This window comes from Lytechinus variegatus, chromosome 14 (genome assembly GCF_018143015.1).
Source record: "Lytechinus variegatus isolate NC3 chromosome 14, Lvar_3.0, whole genome shotgun sequence".
NCBI classification, from domain to species: Eukaryota; Metazoa; Echinodermata; class Echinoidea; order Temnopleuroida; family Toxopneustidae; genus Lytechinus; species Lytechinus variegatus.
The window spans coordinates 21,194,491-21,206,367 of NC_054753.1; the positions used below are offsets into that span (position 1 = coordinate 21,194,491).

Consider the following 11,877-nt stretch of genomic DNA (forward strand, 5'->3'; position numbering starts at 1 on the left):
TAATAAAGCGTGACTGATATTTTGATATCATCATGATCATATTGAAAAATACATGTGACATAGTGTGAACATGATGATGAAAATGTACAAATTTTATGTTAAGCAAAGTGATTTTATGTTTTGATTTTCCTCGTAGGCATGGTAGGAGACAACAGAGTATATTCTACATAATATTTAGCTTATTATATATTATATAGGCTTATGATCGAATTCAGAAACTAATAGAAAAGTTCGCTATGCTAACAATTGCTCATATATATATATATATATATATATATATATATATATATATATATATACAGCTTATCATATCTGATATATAGGCTTATGATCAAATTCCAAAACTAATAGAAAAATTCGCTGTGCCAAACATTTATGACTCATCGCTTGAATAGTCATTAACTGATAAATAACATTAAAAAATATGGTAATTGATATTTACATTCCACGATAACTAATATAAAATGATATATATATATATATATATGTATACAATGTATCAATTAAATCATTAAAATTCATTTTGCCTGACCATCGCTATCAGAATACCAGCCAATGTGACACATTGAACAGTATCCTGTTTATGTGATGTGGTCAACTAATAACCTATAATGTATATTCAGTTAGAGGGCGCACTCATGCTGAGTAATAAAATACCCTTTCTACCTGTAAGAAATCTCTAACTACTCTATGATGTTCGAGTCAACCACAACAGGAAACAACCGTGAGTGAACATAATCAACGAGCTCCTTGACATAATCAAAATGTACAAATTTTACACAGTTACTAAGCAGTAAAAAAAAACACATTGTTTAAGTATGTCACTCTAACAACTAGTTGTTTAAACTTGTTCTGTAATTCTAAATAGGTTCATTATTGCGGACTGAAATAATCGCTAGAGGGTATTCAATTTTGTCTTATGGTCAACAAGGAAATTCGTGATCACTTTCGCAAAAAGTGTCGAAAGCTCGTGAACTTGTAAGCTCGTGAACACTTTTTGCGAGAGTGGTCACGAATTTCCGAAAGCTAGTGAACACTTTTTGCGAAAGATCGCGAATTTCCTTGTTGACCGTAGTAGATTGCGAGACAAATGAATACCCTCTAGCGATTGTTCTGTAATTGTTTAATTCTTTTTAACAACTTCTGTAAAAAAAAAATCAAACAATATTCATTAGACTGTTGGGCTTAACAACGTGCTTAAAATTTGAAACAGCCTTTTTACAGCAGTATGTTATTTTGGAGCTTTTTTATAAAGTGATTACACGTTCACATTGTATTCTTTCATTATGAGTAGGAGATAACGGGGGGGGGGGGTCATCATCATAATTATGCACTACAGTGCGTATCAAAAAAAGTTTACACTTAAAAAAATCCTGTAAAATTATACATTTGTAATATCCTGAAGATTTTTCCACATTTTAAGATTGATACAGATCGATTTAAAGGGATGGTCCGGGCTGAAAATATTTATATCTTAATACATTGAGTAGAGTTCACTGAGCAAAAGGCCGAAAATTTCATCAAAATCGGATAACAAATATTAAAGTTATTGCAATTAAAAGTTAAGCAATATCTTGTGAAAACAGTCGTCATGAATATTCATTAGGTTGGCTGATGATGTCACATCCCCACTTTCCGTTTTCTTATGTTATTACATAAAACCATAATTTTTATATTTCATAGTTGTGTGAAAAATATGTCTCCTTGTTATGAAATAAGTTGCAGCAATAAATATCTAATGCACTAAATCAGTTGTCAATCCAATTTTTCTAGTTCTTGGAGGAATAAACTTGAATAAACCGAATTTCATATAATAAAATACAAAAGAACAAGTGGAGATGTGACATCATCAGCCCACCAAATGAATATTCATGACGACTGTTTTCACAAAATATTGCTAAACTATAAAATTCACTAACTTTGTTATTTGATATCCGATTTTAATGCAATTTTCTGCATTTTGCTTAGGGAATTCTACTTTATTTATTAAGCTATAAATATTTTCAGCCCAGACCATCCCTTTAAGCAAATGACGATGTCACTGTCGAAAAAAATATTTCCGCTTGAGTGAGCACCGCTTACTTTTGAAAAGTTAGTGAAAAATGATTTGCGCAGAACTTTGAAATAGTTATTCGAAAAAAAGTAGACCTTAATTAAGAATAAAAGGTTGAATTTAGCTAGTAAAATTGGTTTGAAGACATCTTTTACCCTTTTAACTTGTTTCCTTGCCCAAAACACTTCGAAGGGTGCTTTGTGCCCCACCCCCACACACCTAGGCAATCGTGACGATATTTGCCTTACACTGAGCTGTGATTTACATGAAATGGCTTAGGCTTGGTTTTTATTTTTTTAATCGTAGTCAAGCTTGGAAAAAATGTGGAGAAACAAGTGTTAAATGAAAAATGAAATGTAAACCCACTTTTAATGATAAAAACTTAGTGAAAAGTGCTGGAGATGTCAGATATAAACTTCTGATCAGACTTAGTTATGTCCACAGATCCAGCTGGCACAAAAAGGGTAAAGGTTGTGCTTACTAAGTGTTGAAATTTCAATTTGGGTGGCGAAATTGTTACAAAATGCTTGAATGTATCTGTTTTATTTCAACTGACTAAAAGTGCAAGGAAAATGTATGAGAAATGTTTCGCAGAGTAAGTTTGATCCCGCCCTTTCCCCTTGACACAGCGTGAACACGAGCATTTCTGCGCAGATTTCTGCGAGCTTTTAAAAAATGAACAGTGCTCACTCAAGTGTAACATTCTGTCAAAACTTTTACTTTCATTAGATAGATGAGACCCAAACCCAAGAATACATGTGAAAAAATTACACACATGTTGTATATTTTATAATTCCCAGGGCTTTTTCAAAGTGTAAACTGTTTTGATACGCACTGTATAATGAAATAAACATGAGAATAAATATATCCGACGCTTTAAGGAAATATGTTGATGGGCATATACTGTACATTACTGTACACGATAACTACGAAAATATGAACAAACACATTTGAATCATAAAGATACATGGCTATATGCTTCAAGGATACGGTTGCTTATAAACACACATACATGAAATCGTTGGCCTATGTTGGTCTCTCAATCCGGTGGAGTGGGTTAGATGACAAGTCAGAGCGCTAGTGCCCTTTCATACGATATTATTATCAGGTCCCTTGGAGAGGACCTTAAGCCGTCGGTTCACTGGTTGATTACTAACAACCAACCAATTGCACTTTCTCCGCAGTCCAGTATAACAATCCCCACCAACATGTTTTATATATACACCCAAAATTATTTACACAATATAAACCCCTCAAAGAAAGTTTGGACATCTGTGTTTAGCCATTAATTTCTCCCAACTCCCAATTTTACACAATGCATATTTTACATTATTCAAAAGATCATTTAATTCTCTTTAAAATGATACCATGCTTGTTATGATCATGCCATCAGGAAAAAAGCAGGATTCAAAAGTGTTGGATGAGGTCTGAATTAAAAAGCTGCAAAACGAGCAGAAATAGTCATGATGGGTCAATACAGAACATGATTCTTTTGTCTGTGTCAATAGAGATGCAAATCCATTCAAACCAAGCCCCTGCTTCTGTAGTGATGGTACTGTGAGATACCATGGTTTGAGTCGTGGTTTCAAATACCCATGCATGTCTGTTTGTTTGTTATGTTTTTGCTTGTGCAGAGGTGTGTTTGATTCCTTGTTAATGTTGATGTTAAGGTGCATGAAAACAATTAAAAGAAACCGCTGAGAAACTTACTCATCACCAGTGAAAAAAAGAAAAGTGACTTTCAATATTGTGTCATTTTGCAAATTTTGAATTTTGACCTTGCCCCATATTTCAAGGCACTGCACCTCCATATGAACCATAATCATATCATGTAGGGTATCATTTTAAGGAGAATCAAATGTTCTATTTATTGCTATTAATTACACATTGATATTCATTAAAACCGAGGAGGGATTATCGATCAAAGTCAGATTTACAAACTTTTTTGAGGAGTTTTATATCAATACAATAATGAAGGGGTACTCAGACTGAGAGGGAAAAACAAACACTGAAAACCTGATCAAAATTTGACAAGGAAATTTATAAGCATTGCGTTTCCTTGGTGACACTGTTATAAAATTGGTTACTGCTTTGATTTGTAATATCATCATTGTTGAAACAAATTTTATACACAATGCATTGTGATGTCCTATAATGAAATAAGAAAAGGGAAAGTTGGGACTACACAACATCAGCCCACTTATCACTGGTCATAGCTGTTTTCACAAAATATCGCTAAACTTACAAATTAATTAGTTGTTTTATCAGATTTTGATGAAATTTTCAGCGTTTTGCCATTTTATGCTATGGAGTATGTCATAATATATATTCTGATTTTACTATTTTAAGCCAGGAGAACCCATTTTTAAAGGAATTTTACTGATAGTTCTATAGCATTCGTGACTAGTCTGTATATTCCTAAGAATGTCACATGATGGATCCTACCATTGAAACGAGATATCATGAAATTATGATAAACAATAGAATATGGAACTATGGAGGTAAAACAGGATAGCTGGGTGAATACATGTTACACAATATTCATTGGGCTGTGATGCTATATGGTGTGAGACAATCTGGATTACAGTGATACCTTGATGAAATATAACTTCTGGTCACAAGCAAAGGCGAGCATGTCTGGGGAGAGGGAAACCAAGTAACACCAACTTCTACCCAATGTCATATTAAGTGCGTTGAACTCAACTCTTTCCTTCAGGTTCAGACCGTCAAGATCATATAGCCTGATCACGACGCTACTACTCATCCTAACAATACTCGCTACATACACCCTGTCCTGCTCATCCACGGCAGCATACAGGGAGACACCCCGTGGAGCTTGTAGAGACTGACCAGCATTCCCATCCCTGTCATAGACCGTCACCACACATGGATCGGCAAAACATGAACTCGTGACGATCAAACCCGACCCGGTGATAGATGCCTGCTCCGTATCGTGCTTTGTTTGAACAGTGTGTTTAAGAGTGGATCCTGTCGGGTCATAGATATAGACTTGTTTTCCATAGTTAGTAATGATGATTTCATCTGATGGACTTCTGTTAATAACTGTGAGAAAACTTCCCTTGTTTCTCACGTGGATTGTTGCTTTCCTAGAGCCAAGGGGAGAGTAGATGTGGGCTTCTGTAGAACCAGTCGACACGCAAAACGCCCCGTCCCGTTGCAAAATGAGATCATAACAATTCATGTCATTTAAGGCTGATATGTTACTATATCGCTGCTTTCCACCATTTGAATCAATGATATCAATACCTAGTGCATCGCTCCCATACCCGATAGCGACAGTGCTATGGGAGTGCCTTGCCATAACGTGCATTCCTCCCCGTAGATCAACACACTGAATGACATCCATCTTGGGATCTGATCCTGAGATACTCCCGAGTTCAAGACGAGTATCATCTGCTGGTTTGAACCTCTTCTCCTGTGCTTTCTTCTTAATAGCTTCCGCAGAAGTGTGATTGGTAACCTCCTTCAGCATGGTATCCAGCTCCTCACAGAGCAAGATATGAGCAGATAGAGTGTCTGTCTCAAGATGACCCAGTCTGTCATTATCTACCAAAGTAATTGAACTACAAATACTCTTGATCCTCTGTCGATCTTTTGACTTCAAGACGTCGAGGTCGTCATCAAAACTACGTTCTAAGGCAGTTATTTGCTCGGTAAGATTTCGAAGATTTTCTTCCAGCTCCTTGGCCTTGATGCTGTAGGCTTGCCTGACATCATCTAGTAGTGTCTGCACTGCAGTGTGTACCTCATGACGTTGTATTTCTATGTTCTGAATGTTCTTCTCCAGCTCTGCTTTCTTGTCAGCACATCGCTGAGCAAGGTCTGTCACCTACGAATTGAAAGTGATATAAACAGTGAGTTAGATCTGGAAATATTCCATGAAGGTGAATATAACAAATGCTAATAGTATAAAACAAAGATAAGTCATACAGAATGTCACACGACAATTTGAATAAGCTTGAAGAGAGACATCATATAATTACAAAATTGTTTGTCACATTGAAACAATACCGATAATAATCATTAATGCTGTTCAACTTCAAGAATTAATAACAAAATTAAATGCAACAACATTTTAGATGCTGATGATGGTATTACAAATTATCATATATCATTGTCAATCTGTATTCAACACCATCTATATTGTTATTTTATTAATCAATATTGATTTATATATTCTTATTCAACTTCAACGTTTCATTGCTGTAAATGCCAGACATGTCGACACTGTAAGGTTCGTTCACCTCCGGGCCAGGACTCAGCGACTACATTGCTCTGCAATCAACTCATTTCCCCGGAAGAGTTGCCCGAGTTCCTGCGCTCGGGAGTGGCCGTAACCGCTCTGTCAACATGGCTGGCACAGCTAAAGAATTATTTTAGCACTGTGTAATTTGGTACGATTTTTTTCTTACCTGTTCTTTTTTAACATTTACCTTGTAAGTAGGTCTACCTGTAATATATAGGCCTACAGATTAGAGGCTGAATTCCTAATTTAATTTAGATGTTTATTCTTCCTTGACACATTATAGCTACATATTAATTTATAACTAATTCATTTACAATATTGTTAGGAAGTTTCAGGTTTTTCTTAAGTTAAACTGATCTTAACATTTGGTATGATTTTAAAATTTTAAATTAATGTATGTATATGTTTATAACCACTGGAAGTGGGGCAGAAGGCGTATTGCCACAGTTATTGAGTTAACTATTTCTACCACTGGCAATCCAGTGGTTAATTTCTATCTTATTGTTTATTCTTTGATATCTGAATTGTATGTATTCTTTCTGTTCTCTTCATTTTGCCAAATAAATAATAATAATAATTCATTATGTCATTATCATATCATTATTCGTCTTATCATTAGTAGTAGTATTATTACATCATTATTATTGTCATTGATATTTCATTATTATCAATATTATCATTTTTTTTACTATTACTGTTCTTGATATCTTATATAACTTGATATTGTGATTATCATTATTATCGTCATCACAATCAAAATCATTATTAAAGTGGTATGATCTTTGGTGTTAATTCTTATCAATTAATTAGTTTTCATCATCTTCTGCTCGCCCTGAGTATTTATAACCATGTTAAATCTACCTATTATACACACATAAAATGCTGGGCAACACACTGTCCATTGAGTTTGGTGACATAAATAAATAAATGAATATATTCTGAGCAATTATTATTCAATTGAGCAAATTTATGACCCAATTATTAGTTTTTATTACCAAATTTGTCAGATAGTGTGTTACCCAGTGATGATTAATAATTCATCTTTTTTGCCTAAACTTTTTAAGAGTGTGCGCTTTCAAAATGTTTCATTTTTTATACAAGCTGTTTAACCTTTATACATTACTTGTTTAAATAGATTGTTTAAATAGATTTTAAAGTGTTCAGACTCTTAAACAGCAAAGTTTGATTTTTTTATATTTGATTCTCAATTGAAATTAAGCATGGTTGTTTGAAATTCTAAACATCTCCTGTAAATTATACATAGTAAACAGCGATGTATACAATATCAACCAGCATATTTACTGTGATAATTATGAATAAATTTACCTTCCGTCGTAACTCCTGCTCAAAGTCAACCTGGTTCTTGATTTCATGAGCTCTATGACCAACAAGTACACACTTGTGACAGACGTGGACCTTACAATCCTCACAAAACATATCTTTGTTCTCTTGTTTGTGGATGGAACACTTCTCGAATGAATGACCAATGCTGACCTTCCCTTCGATGACATCATCCATGGAGACGATCTCATGACCGTCAAACAACGCGGTAAGATGTTGATGACAATGTAAGCACTCATCACACATATAACAATTACAAGTTCTGCAGAATGATACAGCGTCTTTCAGAGATTTGCAAGCGGTGCATTTCTGGCACATCTCAAGGACAGCATTCATCCCTCCACACTTGGCGTGGTAATCGTCTACGCATCCGTTGATGGAGAATTTGAGGCGGAGGTCATCGACACGGTTGGCGGATAACTTGGTGATCTCCCTGCAGAGAGGACAGACCATGTGATCAAGGTCCTGGTGGGTTAGATCGTATTTCTTGAGGCATCGCCTACAAAATGTATGTCCACATGAAGTTAAGATTGTCGCCTCGACAAATATATCAAGACATAATGGACATATCAGGTTTGGTGAAGAACTTGATGCTTTCTCTGATCCACACTTCTCAGCCATCGCTAAATCAATTTACGAACACGAGATTTAAATTCCAACGAATATAAAGCATATGTCTTTCAGTACTAATGTATATTGAAACGTCCAGTTCGTGTTAATACGCAGTGATCCAGCATCCCAGCTTCATACTATTATTGTATTTCAATAGATATTCAACTACAAGTCAGACACACCCTGTTTGAACGCTTTAAAACAATGGAACCGGGCATTAGCGGCGGAAGCCAAACATTTTAGGGGACCACCAAAAATATTTGACAAGGAAAAAAAAAGGCCATCAACCATAACATTTAGGGGGTGACGCAGGAAAGAAAAAATGACGAGCAAAAAAAAGTTAGCAACTAAGAATTAGGGGGGGGGTCGTCCCCCACCTCGAATTTAGGGGGGACACGTCTCCCCGCCCCCCCCCCCCCCCCCCCGCATCCGCCGTCTATCAGACAGGGTAGTATCAACTACCTTTGAACTTGACTGCGCGTTTTGTATTTATTCATCGATAAGAGGTGTCATGCATTTTCGTGTATATGTGTAAAATCCCACAATGGGTGATTGTATCCTTCAAATATTGTATGCATGCAATTATATTTCTCTATCAAGAAGATATTTTATTAGGTTACCTGACTTGAATTTTCGAATTTTCCTTTATTAAAAGACAGTATTCTGTGTAACTCATTGAGAGATCTTATTTTGTAAAAAAACAAAGAGTCACTTGTCCATGTTTTTTTCATTCATATATGCAAAAATCCCGGAATGGATGATTTGATATTTCCAATATTTTATGCATCTCTTTTTCTCTATCAAGAAAACATTTTATTAGGTTACCCGACTTAAATGTTCCATTTTTTTTTTCTTTAAAGACACACAGAATCTGTTTTCATCATTTAAATATCTGATTATGTAAACAAAAGTATTTTTTGTTACCATGACTTTGTTAAAAATTCCAGGATGGATGATTTTATAATTTCAATATTGTTTGTATCTCTATTTCTCTATCAAGAAATGATTCTATGAGGCAACCTAACTTAAATGGTCTATTTTCAAGAGATCTTATTCGGTAGCAAGAACAAAAATCTTCAATGGAAAATTCTGAGTCTGTATGTCGATTGATATTGTTTTGTAAAATTGTGGTTTTATGCTTTTTTACATTGTTTGAGTAAAAGAAAATTATTCAGTAATGTTTGTGTTGGGATAATTATATCTAAAAAAATATTTGTATCTTTCTCTTATCTCTGATTCTCGCTCGGTTTCATCTCATGTGCTCCTGATCTACTCTTGTCATATTCTCTCTCTCCCCCCCCCCTCCCCCTCTCCCTCTCCCCCTCCCCCCCCCCCTCTCTCCCCTCTCTCCCTCTCTTTATTTCTTTCCGAGTTTATTTTTTCTTTGTGTATTTTCATTTTTTTCATTCTGTTTTCTTATAGTAAGGGTGTATTTATCAATGTTCATTTTTGTCTTTTTTTGTTCCTTCTTTCCTTTTAATTTTTTCTACATGTAAGTTTGTTCCTGGGTACTTTCTTTGTATGTTTTCCTAGCTTTGTTTTTTTAATACCTTATAGTAAAAGTGGCTCCGGACCCGTTCCTTGTACACTGTTCCTTCTGAAAAGTTAGTCAAGATTCAAGAAGTTCATTTTCATGTCCATGACAAATAAAGATACAAATCAAAGTATGAGTACAAAATCCATTTACCTCAGCATAATTACATAATAACATCTTGTATAAAATAGTATTAAGTGTGCATGGAAATGAACCCTGCCAAAAATGTACTTCTTCATGCTGAGTGTTGAATATAGACAACAGTACTACAATGTTCAGCGAGCCCAGAGAAACAAAATTTCTTGTATTTGAAAGTTTGTCACCTTAATTCATTATTACATATCTAAAATATGACAAAACCTGAACACAATAATTATTATGTTCACTTTTGGGGTGGGATTTACTAACTTTGGAGTTCCACTGTAATACTGTCAATATAAATGACAAAGATTCTCATTAACATGATCAAGAGATGAATAGAATTTCTACTAAATTGTTGCTACAGTAGGCCCTATCAGTATTCGAGTAATTATGAATTATTGTCAATTATCTTACTTAACACGATTCCATGTTGAAAAAATAAGACTTAAATCACCAAGAAAATATTACGCACATAGCGTACCCGAAGCAATAGCACCGTTTAAGAAGTTGGAATAGCGCCATCATACACAGTTTTGAAACCAGTCTTACTTTCTTAATAATCATTTCGAAAAACCGATATTATTGTTTTGAAGTTTCTTTCCTATTCCTCTTTGCTACTCTATTTTTCAATTTCTTATTTTTTTCTTTCTATCCATCATTGTTTCTTTCTTTAATTATTTCTCCCTTTCTTTCAGCCCCCCCCCCCCCTCCTCCCCCTCTCTCTCCCATTCTCTTTCCTTCCTTTCTCACAGAGCGTTCGTGCATGGCCCATTTTGATAATTATTTCGTAATCAGTGTCCACCTAAAGTTCTTCCTTATCTTAATATTTTTTGATAAAGATTATGTCATGAGCATGTCAGTCGAGATAAATTTGCTGTTCTAAATATAGATCAAGGAAAACCTAATTTTATTTCATTTTCATCGCGTGCGTTCAAAAGCAATTTATATCTCAATTATCATCATTAACATCTATCTCTGCTTATCACCACCATACGTATTAACGATGGTTATTCCGTTATAACTACTGTATTATCATCACCGTCATCATCATCATTACCATCATCATCGTTATCTTTACCATCTTTACTACCATCTTCATTACCACCATGTCACCATTATCTTCATCATCATCATTGTCGTCGTCATCATCCTCAACACTACCACCACCACCATCTTCAAAACTACTGTCATCGTCATTATCGCTATCATCTTCACCACCACTATTATCGTTATCATCATCAATAACACACCACGAAAATCACTACCTTCATAATGATAGTAATAATAATAACAACCTTCGTCATCACAACCACCACCCCTATCATCACCACCACCACTACCGCCACCATTGTCATCAACGTAGTCATCATCGCCATCATCACCACCACGACTACCATCATTTGAATAATCTTCATCACCATCATCATCTATCATAGTAATCATCATTATCTTCATCACTATCATTACCATCATCATCATATATCGTCATCATCATTACCATCATCATCATCATTACTATCATCATCAACATCATCCTCATCATCATCATCATCATCACCATCATCATTACCATCATCATCACCATCATCATCATTACCATCACATTAGCAATTCACAAATGTATTTGAGATGACACACCCCCCCCCCTTCCTCAACCTTTTTGTTATAGAAACTCTTGGAATTGATGTTGGTGTCTCGGTGATTATCTGTTAAAATTATTCTACCAGAATTTGGTAATGTTAAATATACATGTATAAGTTTGGGGTTTTTACCGAAATTAGTGATAAACAGTTTTTTGTTTTTAAGTAAATCATCTTCTCACTCCCTTTCTCTCTCTCACCGACCACCGACTACCACCCCCCCCCCCCCACCGTTCTATTTAGTTAGTATTCAACATGTTCAAAGTTTGACCAGATTTAATTCAATTTT

General features: G+C 35.0%; 1 protein-coding gene across 1 annotated transcript; it reads right to left on the reverse strand.

Moving 5' to 3' along the window:
• Nucleotides 1-4,452: 4,452 nt before the first annotated feature.
• LOC121428115 (tripartite motif-containing protein 45-like) lies at nucleotides 4,453-8,282 on the reverse strand. The gene is made up of 2 exons (XM_041624707.1): nucleotides 7,647-8,282; nucleotides 4,453-5,903 (listed from the first exon to the last, which is right to left on the reverse strand). The coding sequence occupies exons 1-2, from the start codon at nucleotides 8,280-8,282 to the stop codon at nucleotides 4,635-4,637; spliced, it is 1,905 nt and encodes a 634-aa protein (XP_041480641.1). The 3' UTR covers nucleotides 4,453-4,634.
• Nucleotides 8,283-11,877: the final 3,595 nt, after the last annotated feature.

Excerpts from the sequence above, each read along its gene's own strand:
- LOC121428115 (XM_041624707.1), bottom strand. The coding sequence starts at position 8,282 with ATGGCTGAGAAGTGTGGATCAGAGAAAGCATCAAGTTCTTCACCAAAC. Across the intron at positions 5,904-7,646 it reads AGCAGGAGTTACGACGGAAG|GTGACAGACCTTGCTCAGCG; the intron begins GTAAATTTATTC and ends TTCAATTCGTAG.